Raw genomic sequence first — 23,060 nt, forward strand, 5'->3', positions numbered from 1 at the left:
CTTGATACAAATCAGGCTTAAATTTAGAGGCAATGTGCAAAGCATTATGCTGCATGCAAGCAGTAATACGGTGAAAACACAATTCCCAAGCCAATTTAGAAAAATAGAGCCGGATACTGAGAACAGGTTTGTCCTGCTGAAGAGGTTTTTTTTTTCCAGAGTTTTATATAGTGCATACTTGACCCGAAGATATCATGTATCAGAGCGCTTTGCATGAGCACCAGGTTCATTACAGATGGACAAAGAGTTACCTTCTCAAGTCTGCCGCAAAGCGTTCTGTTCATGTTAGAGGGGGACCATGAGGAAGAGGTTTCTAGCTTGAGAGCAGGTCAAGTTTCGCGGACAGTCGTTGCTGTAGCACAAAGAGTCAGTTGTCACTGGAGCTTCGTGTTGGTTTATCATCACGGACAGTCACTGTCCGAACAAAATGCAGGTCTCCTGTTGCCTGTCATCGCTGTTGGCAAAAGAGCAGGTTGCGTTAGAGGTTTGCATTGGCAGTCGTCGCAGGTGGTCGAATCTCAGTGTAAACGAGTCACTTTGCAGTAACAAGGACCCCAAAATTCCATGATTTTCACCTTTTCATGAGGAGGAGCGCACACTGATGCCAGCCAATGTTCCAGGACCCCTTCTAGGGATCAGGAGGCCAGCAGAAGGACTCAGGCAGGCCCAGGCAGATCCAGTTGGGGCTGGTCAGCTGTGCAGTTGCAGGGAGTTCACTGGAAGTTTGTATTGCCCCTGTAGCTCACAGAGGTGGTCAAATGGAACTGTGGACCAAGGAGAAGAGAGCCCTTAGTTACGAATTGTCCTTCATGCAATCCGGCCAGTTGTGTGGACAGCGGAGTTTTTTTCTTTTCACCCAGGAGGACATGAAGCCCACCTGGTCTCTGTGATATAAGGGGGTTGTAACTCTTATTATGCAGCGCACAAAGATCTGTTTAGTAGCGAGAAGGGCCTGTAGTGGGTTTCAGGATTACTACTGTTGTTGTATGTCTCAGGTCTGGAGGTAGCTCACCCGTATATCTTGCCACATTAAACGGTCAGCAAGGGGGAGGGGGCTAGAATAGAAAGCATATGTTTAAAGAATTCTACTGGTATCCCATTGGGGTAGGGACTTCCCTGCTTGCATCTCCCCACTTCCTCTGAGATCTGTTGTAGGGAGATCTTTTGATTTAGGTATCCCAGACCGGCCGAGTCAAGTTTCAAGAGTGGGAGTCACATCAAGAAGGCAACCATATCTGCCTCTCTGGAGGTGTGCACATATAGTGCTTGGTAGTAAATCACGAATGCGTTAGCTATTCCCCTGTGAGTTGTGATTCGGTACCCTGTGGCATCTCGGAGTTTGCCAACTCATCTTGCTGCTTCCTCCTGTCGGCTGTGCCCGGACATTTTTACTGTGAGGCCAGATAGTGTTTCTTAACCTCATCATGTGATATTGCATGATATGCCTTTTGCATGGCTTCCAGGAAAATCAGGGTTGCCTGGCTGCTCGTCCTCACGTATAACTGCTCAGCCTTCTGTATGTCTGTTTCCACCTGCGCCATCCGGGCTCTGTGCTTTATCCGGGATATTCGGTTTTAGGCGCTGTTGCAAAGGATGGTCTTGTATGCCTCTCACAGAGTCACGGGGTATGGCACTGAGCCTTTATTTTCCTCAGATTTTTGTGTGGATGCGGACAGCAAGCCATTTACCATGTCTTTGTCCTAGAACTCCCATATGCAAAGGTACAGACCCTTGCCTCTCAGCGCCAGTCTGTGCCCCACATTATCAATAGTGGGGCATGGTCTGAGATTCCTCTCGGTTGGTAGATATTCTGCTGAGGTGGGCGGGGCATTCCTCCACAGGGACAAATATGTAGTTCAGTCAAGAGAAGGTCTTGTGGGCTCTAGAGAAAAAGGAGTCCTGCCTGTCCGCCGGATCTTTAGCCCTCCAAACATACAGGAGACCCATTGCTTGGGAGAGTGTCAGTAGGGATTTTGTGGGGATCAATGATCTGCTTGTGGGCAATCTGTGAATAGATTTATCCATCACTTCATTAAAAAAATCTCCACACACTACATGTATGTATGCTTCCATCTGCAAAAGGAGGACCCCTGTTTGCTGAACTCCGGGGGTTGTGTTGATGCTTAAGATTAACATGTGGGTCCGCCCCCTGGTTCATAGATCCCCACATATCGTCCCTGTGGGTCACGCCAGGTCCAGACCATCTGGAAATGGGGTTTCTTTTTGGCCAGGATCACCACCCCTATATAGCCCCTAGTATATCTCGAGTGAACCAGTGTTATGTATTGACCTCTGTTAAGGCACTGGACTATGTTGCCCACTAGATGTGTTTCTTGTAGGAGCATTAGGTCTGGAGATTGTCTCCTAATGTATTATGCCACCGCTCCTGTGTTTTAGCTTATTAAGGAGGCTGTTGACGTTTCATCACAAGACCTTTAACTGATGTGGCTCACCTCTCCTGCATTTCATGTGTTGTGATTGTGTAGCTAAGTGTTTCCTTTTGCCGATGTGGCTACTATTGGAGTTGTGTTTCCTGGGTCTACCCTGCCTTCTGGTTCCTCAATTTCCCGCTCTCCATATCAGTAGCCATTTGTGTCAACTAATGACCTGGTGGACTTCAAACTAGAAGTTCCCAATTTTGGGAGGCAACCGGCCTCTCTGTCACTAACCCCTCCCATCCTGAAAGGATGAATCTGTTGCCCTAACTCAAAACTTACCAAATTATTGAACACTAGGGAATGGCCTGTCACCATTTCTCCACTCTTTCTTACCTTATAGCGTTTGGTACGTGCGCCAATGTGGCTCCAGTTGATCTCTGGTTCCATCACTTGAGTTGTCGCCCAGAATGGCCATGTCTACTCCCCAAACGTTTACCCTAGGAAAAAAGCTAAAGATTAACATCCTCCCACCTCCAGGGTGGGGCAAACCGTGCCAAAATCCAAGACCCCAGGGTTATCTCATCTGAGATGACTCAGACAGGTCTGGAACATTGTCTCTGGTCAGAGGGGCCGGGGTCAGGTCCGGCTGCTCCTCCCCCTCAGACTGTGATGACGTCTACGCGTCAGACCCTGGGTGGATAAACCACCCTCCAAGTGTCCGGTTCTCTTGTAGAGTGGTCGCCCCTAGAGGCCTTCAACAGAGGCCTCTCTTCCGCCCAGCAACAGGCGTCTTCCGCCATGTCAAAAAAGTGAGTCTTCCCTTGATTAATTCCCTTTAGTCGGACCGGGTAAAAGAGTATTGCTAAGAATTGCGTTGTTGGTTGACTGGGGTAGGAACCCTGGTCAAGTAGCAACCAAAATCCTAGTCAGGGTAAAAGGCAGGCAAACCATAAATTAACATTAACAGGGGAGAGGATGTGACCTTATGGCTAGAGCGGTCAACCTCGAAGCTGGGGAACCGGGTTTGAGTCTCTGCAGGGACGCTCAACATCCAGTGATTCTGATCAAATCACTTAATCTCCCCATGCTTACCGAAATGAATGCGTCCATCTGTAATGCAACTGGTCCTCATGTAAAGCGCTCTGATACCTTTGGGTCAACTTTGCGCTATATAAAACTCCCCCCTCCCCCCCAAAAAAAAAACATATGCTCACCCTCTTGTAGCTTGGCACAGAGCAGTCAGGCTTAAATTTGGAGGTTGTGTGTAAAGTATTTGTGCAAGAGATCAAACAGTAAATCACTGAAAACACCACACAAAAAGATATGTCTGATTTTAACAAATACAATAATACCAAAATGACAAAAATCCAGTTAGTAGAACTTGAGATATTGGCTTTCACAGTTTTAAAGTAAAATTGCGCCAAGAAGCAAAAAGTCCTTCTTACCCAGGCAGGAGGGCAGCAGGCAGCAGATCAGCAAAGCAAAGCAAATCAAAGCAGGATTCCAGCAGAGTGGCAGTCCTTCAGCAGTCATTCTTCCTGGCAGAGTATCATCAGGTCCAGAAGGGTACTGAAGTGGTGGTGTCTTAGGTCCAGTACTTATACACAGTGGTGTCTTTAAAGTGGGGGAGACTTCAAAGACAGACCATTGAAGTGCACAGAAGTCCTCCTTTCTGCCCTGGCTCCAGACTCACTGCGAGGGTTTGGGGGGGGGGGGGGGTATGCAGCCCTGTGTGTGTGGACAGGAAACATCCTATGCAGGTGTAAGTGAGGCTATGCAAAAAGGTCAGCCAAACCGTCATGCACACTTATGGTAAACATTATTTCACTCCTCATCCCTCTCCCTGTAACACAGCCCAGACCCACACTGCTCTAACCTGGCTCGGGCTCCATACAGAAAAATAAAATGATGATAACTTAACATTATTAATGTTGTGTTATTATCATTTTATTTTTTCTTTACACTCAGTGGGGCGACGCTCCTCGCTTAGAGGAGGAGCCGCCGCTGTCTGTGGAACATACTTCATCTTCTGCTGAGGAGACCCTAGTTTCCATATCCGACATTTCGTTCTGATACCTTGCTAAGGTCATGCCGCAGAATATTGTGTATTATTCTTATGTACAAATTCTAAGTCTTCAAAAGTGCCACAAAGTATTTGCAGATCATATAGAAAACACTTCCAGCACAGATAGATTGCTCCGAGTTCATTCATTTAATCTTAATTGACATAAAATGATTCTGCACATCAATTTATGTCTCTCATTTTTAGGGCTGCCCTAGCCAAAACCTTTTACTTGAAATAAACATATAGAGAATTGACTTTCGATCCCGTTCAGCTTTTGGCCGCCCGGAGACATAGCATAAAATAGCATTTTTACCTTTGTGCGTTCCACTGCCCGCATGCATCAGCACATGAATGGAGGACCTATTGATTTTGCGAATGCTTCTTTCAACCTGGAGGCTGCATTTTAGTTTATTTACTTACTTGCTCCAGTTTTGCTGTTGGGTATGTTTTTGGACATCCGGAACAGGTCTACTGCTATGTGGCGACTGTGAGCGCCATCTTATGTGAGGATTCAATTGATTTACAGCCCCTGCTAAGCAGCCTGCACAGATGCTCTCAAGCAGACAATTTTGACCAAGAAAATAAGTGATAGAGCATGCACTTCTCGCGATATCTACTACTGTCAAATTCGCCTTTTGTATTAAAATGTGACACGCTCATGATATTTTCTTTAGTTTAAATTGGACGGAATCAAAGCCTAATTACTATTTGTTTTTTTTTCTTTTCCAGAAGATGAAATGGAAGAACACGACCAATATGCAGCTCTTTTCAGGCCACGATCATCTGACGTGAACCCTGAGAGACCAGAATCGTCTATAAAATTCACAGAATTAAATGAGGTGCAGTAGAAAAGCACAGAATTATTCAATTTATACAGCTTGCAAACTTTTCTGTTGGAGAACTAAATTGTAGAATAATGTATTTGCCATTCCTTTCCATGCAAATATTTTGTTAAATTACTGTAAATTCACTTCTGATCGCCTTGGTGTTACTTCTTTCCCTCACAGTTTCAGTGCTTGTTCAGGTTAAGAACATTCACACTTGCTTTGCACCGTGATCATATATAGGCAATGCAAATCACATTAATTTTGCTGCTACCACGGAATGTGTGATCGTCAGCATCTTTGCTGCTTTCATTCTAAACTCTGCACATGCTTGATCTGTCTTCAGCCAATGATCAATTTCGAGTGAATACTTTGAAAATATCAAGGACCCCCTGTAAGGTATGTAAATCGATTCCTAGGACAGGGCAACAAGCATAGTCAGTAATACATTCCTAGGCAATCAAATAAGGATAGATATCACAATAAATGTATTTTTCAAACACAGGAAACACAAATTATCTAATAAAGCACAGTGTACCACCTAATAGTTATAAAAATACTTTTTTCTTTATTATAAAGAAGAATTAATCCTTTTTATAAAGAACATTGGACCATCAACAGTCAGGAATATAAAAAAAGGAAAAAAAAATATTTCCCAATACAACAGATAAAAAAATGTAATATTTTCTGGTTATTTCCTAAATTATTGAAATCATACACCATATAATTTTAGTGTGATAACCACAAAAAAAGAGATACATGTACAATAAAAATACAAATCAACAATTCATAAAAATACAATGCGGCAGTGGATCGTCTTCAAATTTCGAGTGAATATCTTTCTTCTTTCCAAGCTAGTTTTCTCCTTGAGCTATTAAGAGAGTTGCGCTATGTGCAAAGCACAACACAACTGAGAAACACTTCTTTTTGGTGACTTAAATGGGACACATAAAAAAGGCCCCGTCATCAAAAATGATAAAAGTACTACTGGAGATTAACACTGTTCTTTGAATATACTGTTATCGTTTTTTAATTCGCAAATCTTTCCAGGGGTACAACTAAAAATTGTTCCAGTTTCAGGTTTTCAGTCATGTTCCTAGGACTGTTGTCAATTTTTGAGGCACAGGCATTTTATCAGTACAGAACTATACTAAGCATGCAGTTCCAGGTTGTGCGAAGTAATCCCGCATGTGTTTAGTACGCATGCCATTACAACGCCGGCATTAGAACGAACACGTCATTATGATGCATTCCTTTAGCCCGTAAGTCGTTATAACAACTTGCTTTAGCAGAGCGCTGGACTTTGGAATAGTATCATTTACTGTTCCAACTCCAGTTTGCGCAACAGTAGGGAAGGACTTAAAATCCAACACCACTCCACCAATGCACCCTCTAAAGCAAGTTGTTGTAATAAATTGCATGCTAAACGAATGCGTGGTAACGAAGCGTTCATTCATTTGCCGGCATTGTAAAGGCACAGCGTGATTCCGGCTTCGTAATATAGGATGTTTCCCACAGTTTATTTTGCATTCTGTTTCTCTTCCGACCCCAGAAGGAGATGTACTCAAGCTCTTATCAAGGCAAATTTTCAATTATTTCAAGGGTGACAAAAAATGTGTATGTCCACAAACTCTAAAGGTAAAGCCATGTGACACCCACTAATTCTTCCTATGCTTTTGAAGGAAGCTGCTCTGTGGAATTCTATGCAGTCATCAACTACAATTGCATGTATATTGGGAAGGAGGAGTAGCCTAATGGCCAGAGCTGCTGACCTTGGAACTAGAAACACCAAATTTAAGTCTAGGCTTCAGCTCAATATCCTGTGATTCTGGGAAAATCAGTTAATCTCCCCTGTGCCTAAAAATATGAAATGTAATCATGTGCTTATGTAAAGCTTTGTGATGCCCATGGGCCCAGTTCGCTATATAAAACTGGAAAAAATAATAATAATAATAATTACACCTGTTTGCTATACTTTTGCGACTACTTAGCAGGTGTAAGTCCAGCCATTGTTTGCCATTAACATTTTTATGTCCGAAAATTCCTTTGGGAGTCCGGCTCAAAATGTTTGAGGGTCTCGTCTAAGTAACTTAGCGGTTTCGTTAAATTAAACTCTCTGAGGCTTTTAAACAGTGCCGTGAATTAGTAATGAATTAATTAGTGCCAAGTTTTGAATCAACTTTGGCACGATCTACTGGCAAATGAGAATTTTATACAGGCAATTCCTCCTTGTAGAAAGATATTCAAATGGCATGGATTTTTTTTTACGCAAGGGAAAATGGCAGATTGCAGCAATATATGCATTTCTCTGAAGGGCCTTCAGCAGGAAACGCCTTGACTTTAAAAACACAAATTGCGTTTTGTAGTATATTTGATGTTCTACAATAGAGCAAATAAAACACTACTAAGTGCAGTTCACAAACATACAAGTGTACATTTCCACCTCCCCTATAAGTTTACTACTTGGGGCCCGACTACAATGCAGGCTGAAATGGCTCTGACCATCGGGTGGAGCCCTTCAGCCCGCTTCGTAATCTGCTGGTTGGATTCCTTTCCGACTGACCCATTTTGATGGGGTTGGTTCAAAGGGAATCGAATTGGATTTCCGATTGGCATTCGACGGGCTCGGAGAGCCCGTCCACCATTCGGAAAGCCTTTAGTAATCCCTCAGCTGGGTCTGTCCGGCCGAGAAATTACGATAGCACTTTCCGACACAGAAAGGCATTGGGAATCTGTCTTTAGGGGCCCCCAGTAGGGCCCCCATGGGTGCAAAGCTGCCAAATGGTGGCCTGAGGTGCCCCCCTTTTGATCCCTGCACCCGGTTGCCAGGCACCTTGAGGTGCCTGCCTCGGGGTGCAAGGATGAACTGCACCTCTGCTCTTTGCAATAAGAGCATGCATTCTGTTCGGAATGCATGCTCCCATTGTAAAGTATAGGATTGTGACCAAACAGGGTTTGATCGCATCCTACTTGCTTGGCTGGAACCGACAAGAGGAGGTTGTTCGTTTTAAGTTCCAAAACCATGTCAGACGGACTCCGGCCCGTCCGACATCGTAATCGGGCCCTTAGTAGTAAATGTGGGAGGGAGCAGGGAGAGTGGCTGGAAAAAGGGGCATAGATATCACTAAATTGGAAGGACATAGTGAGAAGTAAGGAAGGGTTAGGGAGGGGTTTAGGAAGGGACATGCACCCATCCACAAGAGTAAGCCCATTGCCATTCACAAACTGCACTTTTATATCACTACAGTCAAAAAGGAAACTGAAATAGTTGTAAAGTCCTCCAGCTCAATGCTGAAGTAAGTCCAGCACCACACAATGCCAACCACTGGTATTGTAACACATTCTCATAGAAAATAATAGAAGTAGGGATTTAAAAAAGACAAACCTGTAGGAAATTATATTTACCACTATGGTAAAATATAGGGAAAATAAAAAAAAGTTTATTGAACTCGAAACAATATTAGTGACTATATTTGTATGCTACATATTTATGTAAATAAAATTATATATTTATTTTTAATGTAGAAAAAAATAAAACAAAGTTAAAGCACTATTTAATTTTGAATCACATCTTTTATTTAAATATATTAAGTTAAATTAAAATTATGTTTCTGATGTTTAAATGAAAAATAGATTCTTACCTTGAGGTAGTTTTTTTAATGCATTAATAATTATTAAGAGTGATGTTTAGAATTCAATGAAAGTTTAATTATAGCGTAATAATAAATTAATGTTACATTCATTTTTAAATTGAAAAAGTTATTAAAATACTTATAATTAATTAGTAAATGTGTGCTATTTTCAGATATTTTGTTTCAAATAATGTTTTGTTACTTATATAATTTAGTTTCATTTAACATTATTTATGGAATTTTATTTTAAGTTTCTACCTCCATTATTTTGTGTGGGAGTGTGTTGCAGTACCAGTGGCTGGTCATATGTAATGCTGCAATTAGTAATGTTTCTTTTTTTTGGCAGTAGTAACTTACATTCATAAATTTGGGTCACCCCTATTTCAGGGAGTGGAGATGTTTACGTCTACACTTTTGAATAACTTTACACTCAGTTTTTGGGAATAGCCGAAAGTAGAAAAGTTTAGCAGTATGTTACACATGTAAATTACTCATAAGTGTAAGCTCACTTGAAAAACAATTTGCCTGACTCCCATCGCCTCGTTAGAAGTTATTTCAAACTTTGCATTCATAAAAGTTGATGACTTCAGTAAATCTGTCTATATTCCCACCTTGGTGTTTCTCATGCAGATCTGTCTGTTCATCTGGTTTTCAATACTTGCTCTTTCTTGAACCCTTTTTCTTTACTTTCCATCTATTTGCAATTCGGTTTTTGTATGTACTCTTCTTTAAATCTGCTTATAAAACCAAAAATTCAAGTCGGGTTCTGCAACAGCAATTCTGTCTTAGATTTATATTCCAAAAATTTGGACACAGACAGCCTTGAGTCTAACCTCTTGGGCAATCCTGCTTCATTTGTGTCCAACAGCATTTGTGTTTGTTGTAAGACTTGTAGATGATGGGCATTTATCCTAACCTTTCTTTGTCTACTTACTGATCCCCAAATGGAGTAGCTTTTCCTCGCATATTAATACTCTGACTCATAGAGATCATTTGTCGAAGCCAGATACATGGGCGATAACTGTTATTTCAATCTTTTTGATTTCTTTTAAAGCAAAAGAAAGACGTGATCCATGCAAAATTGGCACTTTCTCGTAGAAATCATCTATAATAAAGATTTTTATATAGGCCAAATTACTCTGTATGATCCTATTTCCCTTTGTGTTTAACCCTTCATAGCATTTGCTTCTCTGCACACAGTGGTTGAGATGCAATCATGGTGAAAGCTTGTATTTTAACTCTGTCCCCTGGATTTGACCGCTTTAGCTGCCTGTCACAGACAGCACTGAAACCAGTGCTTTAACACACACTTAAAGTGGGCTTTGGATTTCCCCTTTTTCATGACTTGGCAACTTTCTTGTTTAGTTCAGTCCCCTGCTCCTAATTCAGGGGTGTTCATTCCTATTCTCATGTTTGTCCTACCTCTGGAGTGTTTAGGATTCACACTGGTTTTTGAGTAGTTGAATGCAGCTTTCTATTTCTGTCATAAGAAAAAAATATATTTCTAAATGTTTCTCTGGCATTTGAGCTTTAGCACTCAATGGGAGTGCATTTCTGGCTCTTTCTTTCTCTCTCTCTCCACTCCTTTTCACTCTGTCACCACGCAATCATCATTACCTTGGTATTCCACCCTACACTGGTTCCCATCGCTCCCTCTCCCCCACAGCCCACTGACACTGTGCACTTTCTTACCGCTCGGTGTCTGTCTCTCCTCCTCTCCCCTTGCTCTGCCTACACCTCTCCTAATATACTTCCTATTGGTCCTGCTCCCACCTTTGTGAGTGGTTGTAGAACTACGTTCCAAGCAACAGCAAAGCCAATAGTGGATTAGTATGATTCTATTTCCCCTAAGTATTCATACTTTAAGCAATGCTGCAGTGCAAACTGAAAAAACAGCATACACTCACCCAAAGACACTCTCACCCCAAATCCACACAAGAACTGTGGGTCTACATTTATGCTAATTGGGCATAAACATGTGAATGCACAATTTAATTAATATAGAACACATCCTGCATGATTGTTTTTGATGAGTTACACTTGGCTGGTTTGAAACCTACTCATTCTAAGTAGCTGGGCACATCCTTCTGGTTCAGTAAAAGAGCCCAAGGTGGGGAGTGCAGCATAAAGCTGCATTAAATTGGCAGCAGACTGGGTTCAGAAATAAAGGTGACAGTTCATCACTGGGCTTCAAAATTCTGAGAAAAGCAGGTGACTAAAAAAAAAACACTTGTAAGATGGGTGCGTCTATTGGTCCATGAAATGAAAGTAGATTTGCTAGCTTGAGTTTGTAGCTAATTGCTGAGTGGGAGAAATGTGGCTAGAGGGCTCACTAGTTTACACATGAAGGTGAGAGGATGGTTCTGAAATCCTTGTCGCTAATGGAAGTTACTTGCAGGAAGCCTCTGTAAATGTGGTCCTTGTGACTGCTATCAGGGATGCTAGTTCATGAAAGGCTAGTGACTACAGAAGTGTTATTGCTGTATCAGGGCTGTAAATGTGCTAATGTACTTATCCCTTGGCATCGGTTGTTTTGGAGCGGAATCTGTAGGTGTCCAAAAGGAGGTTGCAGGAAATATTCATCTTCGAGTAGCATTCAACCCAAGTAATGGCTTGTATATTGGTGTCGGAAATGTATTTCAGTAGGGTCTCGACTTGCAGTTCAGGGAAGTGTGCAAGACCTGATCCTATGACGTATGGAAAAGGACCTCTCCGCAAAATGTAAGAGGGGGCCAGAAAATAATAGACTGGTGAATTAGTGATGTGTAGTGAAGTTGATACGGACTTGCTGACTCCTTCAGGAGAGGAATTTGAGTTTGACCAAAAGTCCCTCACGCTTGATATTAGGGGTCTCATAAGCAAAACTCTGATGTTGTAGGTATCATAAGGCATAGTTCAAACAATTCTTTGTAAGATAGAAGGAATAAACGGAGTATGCCACCCTTAAAGATTTTCGGATCCCCCTCAAATGGGCCCATTAGAATATTAATGTTGGTGAAGTATTACAGGAAATTTGACTTAAATGTCATCATGACATTTTCTTGGCAGGACACCTCGGGGTCACTAGGACTCATGATAAGTAGGCTGGAAATATATTTTGGCTCTAGGAGGATATTGAGGTCTAGAAATTCTGTCATTATTTCACAAATTATTCAGTCAGTTGGAACTTATAGGAAGAGAAACATATTTGGCTCAACCACAAAGCACTATCATTGGACCAGACCACACTTGAGAGAGTAGGGGTCTATTTTGGTTGCACACCATGCAGCCAACTAGACTGAGGCTGTTCTGCTTTGAAGTATGATGACCTTCATGGTAGCCTAGGATTTGTTTCAGTGTCATTCCTCAAACAAGCTGCTTCAGACAAACCAACATAATGTTGACTTCTATGGGAGCCATGCATAATGACATCTAAACTCTTAATTGATTCTAAAGGTGATAGATTCTACAAAATCCTTTCAGACTTGACAGATGACATGTACATTGAGCGCCTAAGGAGGATGTTTTATGTCCATCTACCATGACATCTTTGCCTATTTAGAAAATACCTCAGAACAGAGTGGGTTTCATTCTCTATGAATGTTTGCTTGGAAACCTGCAAGAGCTCCACCTAGTAATCACCTATTAATCATCCAGGAGGGTGGGAAACCATCCCCAAATGACTTGATTTACCTTCTAAACTGTGTCCTAGGACTCAGGCCTCAGACTAACTAGTACACAAAGAAGCCTACAAGGAATTTGGAAGTCAGAAAGATCTGATTATGTTTAGAAGGCCAGCTCGACAGACTGCAAACCTAGATAAGATTTTAATGTTTATTTCTTTATTTTCTTTATTTGTATTTATTTATTTACTTGAGTTTTATATAGCGCTGGCTACACCCGGAGGTATTAGAGAGCTTTACATGAGTAGAGTTACATAAGTTACAAATTACATACTGTTACAGAAGGTACAACAGTTACCAGTTACATTCTTAGGTTAATGGTGTGTAGAGGGGTAAGGGGGTAATGTAAAAGGGTGAGGGGAGGGAGAATTAAGCGGAGCATAGGCATAAGGATAGACAAAGCAGGCAGGTGGAGAGGAATTCAGGGGAGAGAGGAAGAGAAAAGGGGAGGTAGCCATAGAATGAAGGAGGGAAGCGGAGGTGGAGGGGTGGGAGACACAGTGTGGAGACAGGGAAGTAACTGTGTCTGACGTCTGGCTGGATGGGACAGAGATCATTCTCAGTCCTCAGTTTTGTGTGATTCCCATTTTCACGGTGGACTCTCTCAGCGGGGTTGCTGAGACTCCAGGGCATAAGATGCTGGATCCCTCCCCAACAAGGGGAGAGGAGTGCTTTGGTCACAGGTACACACTGAGGAATGAAGGAGGATAGAGGTGGGGGAGGGGTTAGGAAACCCAGCAGGAACACAGTGTCCAGCGACCGGCAGGGTAGGGGACGGCTCCCAGTGGTAAGGGGATCAGTCCCAGTCCTCCACTATGTGTGACACCCTTGTCACTGTGGACTCTCTAGGAGGGGTCTCTGAGACTCCAGGGCAAATATGCTGGACCCATCAATGTTGAACCTGTGTAGATCTAAGCACTGCAAGACTAGTGGACTGGACCCACACATGGCTGGAAATGGCTATTCATACAACTTTTTCACTGATCCAAATACTCCTTGGTAATCACACTGCATTTTTCTTGTCAATAAATGACAACCCTCTATCAGTGTGTTGACACCGTTTTGTTTCTTGTGGCAGTAGCAGAAGAGAAGGAAGAAGGTGATACCCTCCCTAAACGACTGCACATGAAACAACAGTAGCATAGTGATGTCAGATGAGGTGTGGGACAACACCAGGGTCAAATTAGCCAAAATTCTGAATCCAGGGATGAATGAATCTTCAGGTTGTCCATGTTCTAGCATAGTGGTTCTGATGAATAATCCTGGTACCACAGAGCTAAGGTTATATGGGGACCATAGTGGCCTTATTCCTGTCACCGTGACAGATGCCAAACCCATTGTTATTGATGCAGAGCTTAAGAAATTAAAGTACCTTGACTTTGACCCGGAATGCTGGAAGATTATAATTTTATTTTATGTTATGTTTATTCGTATAGTGCACGTATCACCCTGGGGGTATCCAGGCACCTTAGGAAGGGGAATTGCTGCCATGACTTGGGCTATTGGAATAGCCAGGTCTTATGTTTTTTCAGAATTCTATGATAGAGCCGGTGGAGGTTGTTCCAGGTTTTTGGGGCCAGGAATGAAAAGGCGTGGCTGCCAGCTCTTTTGATGCGGAGGTGGTTGAGCAGGAGGCTAGCTGAGCAAAGGGGTCCGGTCAGTGTGCAGAAGATGATGCAGCTGTTCATGTATGCTAGGCCTTGCTTGTGTAGGGATTTGAATGTGTGTGATGATCTTGAAGATGATCTGCTTGTGTATGGGGAACCACTGGGAGTCTTTGAGGAGCTTGGTTATGTGAGGGAAGGGTGGGTGTTTGAGACTGAGTCTGGGTGCTGCATTCTGAATGATTTGGAGTCTCTTATTGAGCATCATGGTGTTGTATAGTGTGTTTCTGTAGTAAAGTTTGCTGTTGATCAGGGCATGGTTGAAGGTTATTTGGCGGTTTAGCAGGAACCATTTGAAGACTTTCCTGAGACACTTAAGGATTTGGTAGCAGGAGGAGGCGACTTTGTTAACCTAGCTCGTTGATTACCACTGATGCTGAAACTGATGCTGCTAAGGAGATGCTTCACACTCTTAAACAAGCTAATCTCACTGGATATGCCAAGATGTCCAATAGCATAGCTGTCTGTATGCCACCAAGTTAACAGTTTGTAACAAACAACAATGTCTCAACAGGTAATAATGGGAGACAGTTAATAAAACATGCACAATGAGTTGCAAAAAAGGGAAGACTGGGAGACTATGGAAGTTTTTGAGAAAAGTTGCGAGTGGATTATATTTAAAGCCAATTAAGGCCAGAAGAACTGTATCAGCACTATTTACAATAAGTTAAGTAACCCGAGGGTACTTGTGCACATAAGTGCTCGTGAAAGGGTGAACGGCACAAATGACAAGTGTAAAGGCGAGAAGCAGCGCAAAAGTTAATAGTGACAATGTTTACAAAAGCTTAAGGTTCACGATTATTGATTTACAGAGATGCAACAGTTTAGGCAATTGAGGTGAACTGTGGAAATGCGCCAGTATTTGCGCTGGACAGTCGACTATGTTTCGACCTGTTACAAGTTCAGGTCGTCATCAGGACCAGATTACAGAGTTATTGTGCTGAACGGACCGTTGGGTCCCAAGTGTGAGGCAATCACGGGTCCAAGAGAAGGGATAAGGTATAGGATAAGAGGGCCAACGGAGCACCGTCAGTCACGGTGTGAGGAGTCAATACGGGTAAGCAAGAAACTGTGGTGCCCTGGAGTGAAAGGAGGCGTCCAGCAAGGAATATAATCGGCGAGGTGAGGCCGTCCAGTATCAAGGACCTCGAAGCGAGCACTCCGACATCTCATTGAGAATGTCTGGGGCGCTAGGAAATGAATTCGGCCCGCAAGATTAGTCTGGGGTGACAGGAGGATTGGTATCTGACTGCGGCGTTAGTCCGAGTGGTGACCATTTCCATGGTTCACCTCAGTTGCCTAAACTGTTGCAACTCTGTAAATCAATAATCGTGAACCTTAAGCTTTTGTAAACATACTAATCACACCGGTTCTCAACTGGGTTTACAGGGTGGCTCCTGTTGTTTGCTTCCACCAAGTTAACAGTTTTCAGGCATATTTCTCCACACCTAAATTGAGGTCACTATGGTATGTCAATTTTTGTTAAACAAGACTTTTCAGGATACGTATGTAAGAATGGTTGCATCTAAAATGATTTTGAAAAAGCAGCCTGTGTTGTCAGAAAGTCATCGAAAGCATGAAGTTGGTTTGTATTGCCCTTACATGTGAGACTCCAGATGACAATGGAGTTTTGCATATGGCCTGGAATGGGGTTAGGGCTAGTTAAACCCAAAGTGACTTGGGTTGACCACCTTCAGCACCGTGAGACCCTTACGGGTGAGTAGCTGTGCTATATTAACCCCTGATTGATTGATTGAATCTTTTATTAGCTGTGAACTTTTGCAAAGAGAAAATTGTTTGGAACATTTAAAAAGAACTGAGTTTTTACTTGCTCTCTAATGGAGTGTAGGAAGTATTAATTTGGAACTCTTTCATTGTTCAAACTGTTCTTAGTGTTTTGAGATGGCTTATGCAGACAATACAGAAAATCCAGATCTTATGAAATGTCTCAATATTTATAGGGATTATAATGTTGACTCACTATAAATAGAGATTTTCTCTCCAGGTTTTTCCACCTCGATAGGATCTCACCCAGGAGGTTGGACTGAATTTCTGCCACTAAGATTCTAGCGGTGTGTGTAAGACTACTCGTTCGATTCTTGGAATTGACATGTTTTCTTTCAACCTTTTTCTTGATATGTTATATTACTAACGTATTGTGGAACCAGAACTGATTTTTCCTCAAAATGTTTGAGCCCCATAGGGGCTAGGGCCTGTATTATTACATGAGAGTTCATTTTGCCTCTGAATGCTGACATCACCTTTTATGGCCTAATCCAGGATTTACCAATGCCTTATGAACTTTGCACAATTGCAAAATGGAATGCAAGCTTTACCCACCACCCCAGTCCAATGTCCTTAATGTGTTTTGTACTTACACTGTGTGCAAATGTTGTTGTCTCTCTAAACTGAATTCATGCCATGAAGAGACCCAAACACAGTGTGAAATGCTATACGTCAGGTTATTTTTTTTATTGTTTTTAAATGTCACCTTGTTAGACCTGTCAGCCCTTTGGGTGGTCCCTCCTCATCATTATTTATTTTGTCCCACTTGTGCCTCAAACCCTGTTTGAATTTTTCCTTTTTGGGAACCACCAGACTTTTTAGTGTTGCTACAGATTCAGGGAGCCATTTTAGCTACCCCTGAAACTTCTGTCTGAGGGCCTGAAGCACAAAATGGTGGCCTCCTGTGACATCACCAGCATCCACTGGAACCTACCAGCGCCTTCCAGAACCTTCCAGGAGATTCCAGAACTGTGTGACAGTTGGAAACCGTTTAGAATGTTGGGAGGATAAGAGAGGCAGTTGGCAGTTGGAGCTGGCAGTTGGCACCTGACTGGTGAAGAGAGAGGAGCACAACAGTGAAGGAGGAAGGAGTGAAGCAGCAGGGGTGGAAACTTGTGCCTGGAGTGGGGTCCATAAACCCACCCTTGATACTTGTCCCTACTGATGGATCCCAGCCTATAGCCCTGTGTGGGAAGAAGTCAGAAGAAAACCATCCTAAGGACCTGGACAGCAGGAACAGGCCTTAGAACCAAGAAAGCAGCAAGATTCTGACCTGAGAACTGGTTTCCCTGGAGCCTGGCGTCGAGTAGCCGAAGACCTGGAGCCCGAGGTGGAGAAGCGGCGCTGACTGAGGTAGCAGACGTCGTACCCGGAGCCGCCTGAGGTCGTAAGAGGGCGCCGGCGGAGGTCGAGAGGAATACCAAGGGTCGAGAAGGAAGTGAACCGAGGTCGAGCGAGCGGCGTCATCGGAGGAGTGAAGTCCGCCCTCCGGAGTCGTCGGAGACCGAGGTAGAGGAGCACCGGAGGTCGGGAGTGAGGATCGCACTCCGGAGTCGCCCGGAGCCTGTGAGGAGGAGCACCGGAGGTCGGGGGTGAGGATCGCACCCCGGAGTCGCCGGAAGTCGACATCGAGGCCAGGCCGGCCGACGTCATCGGAGCCGAGAGCGCCATCGGACCGGAGCCGCCCGAAGACGACATCGTGAAGAGACTGCCCGACGCCGTCGAATCGGAGGTCGAGATCGAACCGAGGCCACCGACATCGGACCGGAACCGCCTGCCGGCGTCGTCAAAGAACTGACATTGTGCCGAGGCCGCCGAGACCGAACCGGAACCGCCTCACGGCGTCGACACGACTCCAGCGGCGTCGGAACATCAGAAAAGGGCAGTAAGTGGAGTAGAGGGCGCCTAAGGCCCTGTGGAGTCCTGAGAGACTGCTCTAAGGGGCTAGGGAGGTGCTGAAACCCACCTGACTGTGCAAGGGGTGAACTGGGACTAACCTAGAGAGGTTGTGTGGAGAGAGAAAGCCAGGGCACTGGTATTCCCCCCTTTGATCTACCTCAGATTAGGCCTCAGCCTTGTCCCAGCCAGGGAGTAGCCCCCCTCAAGCCTTCCACAACCCTACAAGCTGTGCCTGGGCCAAATCAGCCCTTAAGAAGTGAAGTGTCATCTGATTACAGGAGTGTTGCTGTATACTGTTAATTATTTATTGGGGGTACTGTATTTATTGAATTTTTACCTATTTATTGCTGCACTATATTTATAGGTCCACAGGACTTGTTGGTGTACAGTATTTATTGGTACAGTATTTATTGGTACAGTATTTATTGCCTCAAAGTATTTAATTGTCTGTATATATTGCACTTGTATTTATGCCCTGTTATTTATGATCACCCCTATTTATTTCATCAAACAGCAAATATTTATTTGACCTGCTCTATTTAAGAATGTATATATTGTGATTGACTTATTTATTTTCCCAATCAGCAACTAAGAGAAAAAGATAAAGAAGAATATTTTCATAATTTTTTACGGTGTAGAGTCGTTTTTGGAACGGATGCACGCATGGTTATTGTATGGGTATATTGTATGCTTAGCACTGCGCCTGTTTCCTGACCACTCGAGCCAAGCTACCACAGTGTGTTCGGGGAGTCCACCACCACCCTGCGGAGTGGGAGTGGGCTGTTTCCAACATAAATTGGTGTTCAGTGGTGGGATAGAGCTGTGCCTACATATACTTAACAATAACTGTGGGTAGTCCATAGGCCTACACCGGGAGTTTTCTCACAGCGGCCTTCCTAATTGTGGGTTTTTGTTTTTTCCAAATTTACTCTGGTGGTGGGAGGAGGTATTACTAAAGGTACCCCCCTGCATTGTTACTACACAAAACCTGTCCTCTAACCTGAGTGGGCAAGATGGAGTTTGTTCTTGAAAATCTAGACACGTACACTGTGGCCCAACTCAGGGAGTTTTGCCAGCGAGAGGGGGTGTACTGTCCCCCAGGAGCAAAGAAGGGTGCACTCCAAACCAGCTTAAGGGCTTGGGGGGAGGCACGCAGGGAAAGCAAGGCTGAGGAAGAAGACAGGGATGGAGAGCCTGACCCCGAGGGGGCTGAGATGTACCAACCTGAGGTGGGGAACCTGTCCGCAGGGCCCAGGACACTTTCTAGGAAGGGCAGCACTGTCTCTAGTGGGGGCTTATCCGAAGTGGAGTTAGCAGACCGGAGAGAGAAGAGACAGCTCACATGGGACTTAGCCAGGCTGGAAAAGGAGAAAGAGGAGCAGAGGATGGCCCATGAATTGCGACTGAAAGAAATAGATCTTCAGATTTTGAGAATCGGGGCACAACCTGTTCCTAATGGTGGCAGCCAAAACCAAGAGTCCACCAGGGAATCCAAACCTTACCTGCCAAAGGACATTGTAGCGAGCTATGGGGCGGGTGACGACATCGCCAAGTGGCTAGCAGCCTATGAGGTCTCATTGAGGGCCCATGGGGTTCCAGCGAAGTATTGGGGAGGGGGATTGTATAAGTACATGCCTCCAGCTGGTAGGGATGCTTTATTGGCCCTCGAAGAGGAGGAGCAAACCCACTACCCCACCATGAAACTGGCGCTCATCAGAAAGTTTGGACTAACACCTGAAAAGTACAGACAGAAGTTCAGGGGTAGTCACAAGCTGGGCACGCAGAATTGGGTGGACTTCCTGGACTATGCGAAGAAGGCAATGGAAGGTTGGATTCAGGGCAGTGAAGTAAGGAACTACGAGGAGTTGTTCGACCTAGTACTGAAGGAACACCTGCTCGAGAAATGTTTCCCTGAACTGCGGCAACACCTGGTGGATAGCAAGCTGACCAGTCCCCGGAAGCTTGCTGAGGAGGCGGACATTTGGGCTAGTACCCGGGTGTCCACAAGGGGGACTGGAGGGGATACTCAAAAGGCCGGACAGGGCGCCCCCCAGAAGAAAGAGGGAGGGGAAAAGAAAAAGGAGTTCTCCAAAGGCCCCCAAAATAACTTCCAAGGGAAGGGAACTGGATTCACCTCTAAGGCTAACCCACCCAGAAACCCTAATCCTGGCCAGAGTCAGCAGCCAAGGGTTGTCCATTGCTATGAGTGCGGTGGCGTTGGACACTACAAAGGAGATCCGAAGTGTCAGAAACGCTCACCCCCTCCCACTGGAGGAAAGACCCCCGGAGTAGCTAGTGCAGTGCTCGGGGAGGAGATGCCCTTAACTAAGGGAAGGGAGTGGGCGGGTGTCACTTTAGTGTCCCCGGGAGAACGGGAGATGGTTCCTAAGATCCAGGTGCCCGCAAATACCGCAAAGTATGGGCAGTGGGTCACCATCAACGGCCAAAGAGGGGAGGCTCTGAGAGACACAGGAGCCAGTATGACTATGGTGCGTAGCCAACTGGTGTCTCCAGAGCAGGTAATTCCCGATGTACTCCACCCAGCCGCGATGGCTGACGGCAGAACAGGCCACTATCCAGTGGCCGAGGTTCCCTTTGAATGGGGGGGGGTTGCAGGTTCACTTCGAGTTGCCGTAAGCCCTGCCGTGCCAGTCGATTGTCTGCTGGGGAATGACATGGAGCACAACGCTTGGAAGGAGGTGGAATACCGGACTCATACCGAGATGCTGGGTACACCTGACTGGGCCTGTGTTAGCACAAGGTCCGTGACTACCCGAAGAGGGAGTTCATTCCGGCTGGAGCCTGGAACAAAGGCCCAGCCAGCTGCCAGTCAAGGGAAGAACCGAGGACAGGAGGAGCCTGCCTCGGCGTCCCCACCCCGTAGGACGGATAGGCCACCGGAGGTGGTGGACCAGGAGTCTGCGGTGGGGGACGTTACCAACCTGGAGGACCTACCCATCCCGGCCGAGTGGCACGTGGAGGGAGGCCCGTCCAGGGAGGAATTCTGCCAGGGCCAGAGGGAGTGCCCTACCCTTGAGGGGCTGAGGCGACAGGCCGAAGCCCAGGCAGCAGGGAACGTTGAAGGGAACTACAGTGTTTACTGGGAGGATGGCCTCCTCTACAGTGAACCCAAGGCACCCCTACATGGATCGTCACGAGCCTTGGTAGTCCCTCAACGTTATCGAGCCTTCCTTTTAGAGTTGGCTCATGAGATACCATTGGCAGGACACCTGGGGCAAGACAAGACCTTCGCCCGTCTTGTCCCACACTTTTATTGGCCTCAGATGAAAGTGTCGTCCGATACCTACTGCCGGACATGTGTGTCTTGCCAAGCCAGTGGGAAAACAGGGGTGAAGCTGAAAGCTCCCCTGGAACCACTTCCTGTCGTTAGCACCCCCTTTGAAAGGGTGGGCATCGACATTGTGGGTCCGTTAGATCCACCAACTACAGCTGGTCACCGGTTTATCCTGGTTCTGGTGGATCATGCCACACGGTACCCAGAGGCAATACCTCTGAGGACCATAACAGCACCTGTTGTGGCTAGGGCCCTGATGGGAATCTTTACCCGAGTGGGTTTTCCCAAGGAAGTTGTGTCCGACAGGGGGACCAACTTCATGTCAGCATATATGCGGGCAATGTGGAAGGAGTGTGGAGTGACCTACCGGTTCACCACTCCTTACCACCCCCAGACCAATGGTCTGGTGGAAAGGTTTAACAAAACCTTGAAAGGCATGATCAGAAGTCTGCCTGAAAGCCTGCGGAGGAAATGGGACGTCCTCCTACCCTGTTTGCTCTTTTCTTACAGGGAAGTGCCACAGAAGGGAGTGGGCTTCAGCCCCTTCGAGCTTCTGTATGGGCACCCTGTACGCGGACCTCTTAACCTGGTGAGAGACGGATGGGAAAGAACTCCCAGAAAGCTCCCCCAGGATGTGGTGAGCTACATGCTGGCCTTCCGGAGCCAAATGGCTAAGTTGTGGAAGCAAGCTTCTGACAACTTGGAAGCCAGCCAAGCAGTGATGAAGGCGTGGTATGACCACAACGCTCACCCGGTGGAGTTGGAGCCTGGCCAGAAGGTGTGGGTGATCGAACCAGGAGAGCTTAGTGCCCTCCAGGATCGCTGGTCAGGACCCTTTGAGGTGTTGGAGAAGAAGGGTAAGGCTACCTACTTGGTGGACCTGAAGACCCCTCGTCAGCCCCTGCGGGTGCTGCATGCCAACCGCCTCAAACCCCACCACGAGAGGCCCGAAGTCATCTTGATGATGGTGACTGACGGAGGAGAGGACGTGGAAAGCGAGCCTCTCCCTGATCTGTTTGCGTCGCAAGAGAAGGATGGGTCGGTGGAGGGAGTGATTCTCTCCCCATCTCTAACTCCTGAACAGCAGGAGGACTGTCGCCAGGTCCTGGGGCAGTACTCTTCGTTGTTCTCCCTTGTCCCGGGTAGGACTCACCTGTGCGTCCATGACGTGGACACAGGAGACAGCCCACCTGTGAAGTCCAAGATCTACCGGATGTCAGACAAGGTGAAGGCCAGCATTCATAGTGAAGTCACTAAGATGCTGGAGCTAGGAGTGGTTGAACCTTCTAGCAGCCCCTGGTCCAGTCCGGTGGTGTTAGTACCAAAAGCTGCACCACCGGGTGCCCAACCAGAACTGAGGTTCTGTGTGGACTACCGGGGACTGAATTCAGTGACAAAGACTGATGCTCATCCGATCCCTAGGGCGGATGAATTGATTGACCGGCTGGGAGCTGCCCAATATCTAAGTACCTTTGACCTTACTTCGGGGTACTGGCAGATCTCTTTGACAGATGGAGCAAGGGAAAGGTCAGCCTTCTCCACGCCCAATGGCCACTACCAGTTCTGTGTGATGCCCTTTGGGCTCAAGAACGCACCTGCCACGTTTCAGCGCCTGGTAAACCAGATCCTCACCGGAATGGAGAGTTTCTCTGCTGCTTATCTGGATGACATAGCCGTCTTCAGTAACAGCTGGGAGGATCACTTGCAGCACCTGCAAGCTGTTCTCCAGGCCCTGAGACAAGCTGGATTGACGATCAAGGCGAGCAAGTGCCAGATCGGGCAGGGGTCGGTAGTGTACCTTGGACACTTGGTGGGTAGGGGAACGGTGCAGCCCCTCCAGGCGAAGATCGAGGCCA

General features: G+C 45.7%; 1 protein-coding gene across 1 annotated transcript in view; it reads left to right on the forward strand.

The window, feature by feature from the left end:
- ZBBX (zinc finger B-box domain containing) overlaps nt 1-23,060 on the forward strand; it is a 546,096-nt gene that overhangs the window by 312,135 nt on the left and 210,901 nt on the right. Inside the window, exon 12 of the mRNA XM_085635186.1 lies at nt 5,173-5,282. Within this exon, the coding sequence (XP_085491312.1) occupies nt 5,173-5,282 (110 nt within the window). The remainder of the gene's footprint in view (nt 1-5,172; nt 5,283-23,060) is intronic.

The sequence above is a fragment of the Triturus cristatus genome, chromosome 11, assembly GCF_964204655.1.
Source record: "Triturus cristatus chromosome 11, aTriCri1.1, whole genome shotgun sequence".
NCBI classification, from domain to species: Eukaryota; Metazoa; Chordata; class Amphibia; order Caudata; family Salamandridae; genus Triturus; species Triturus cristatus.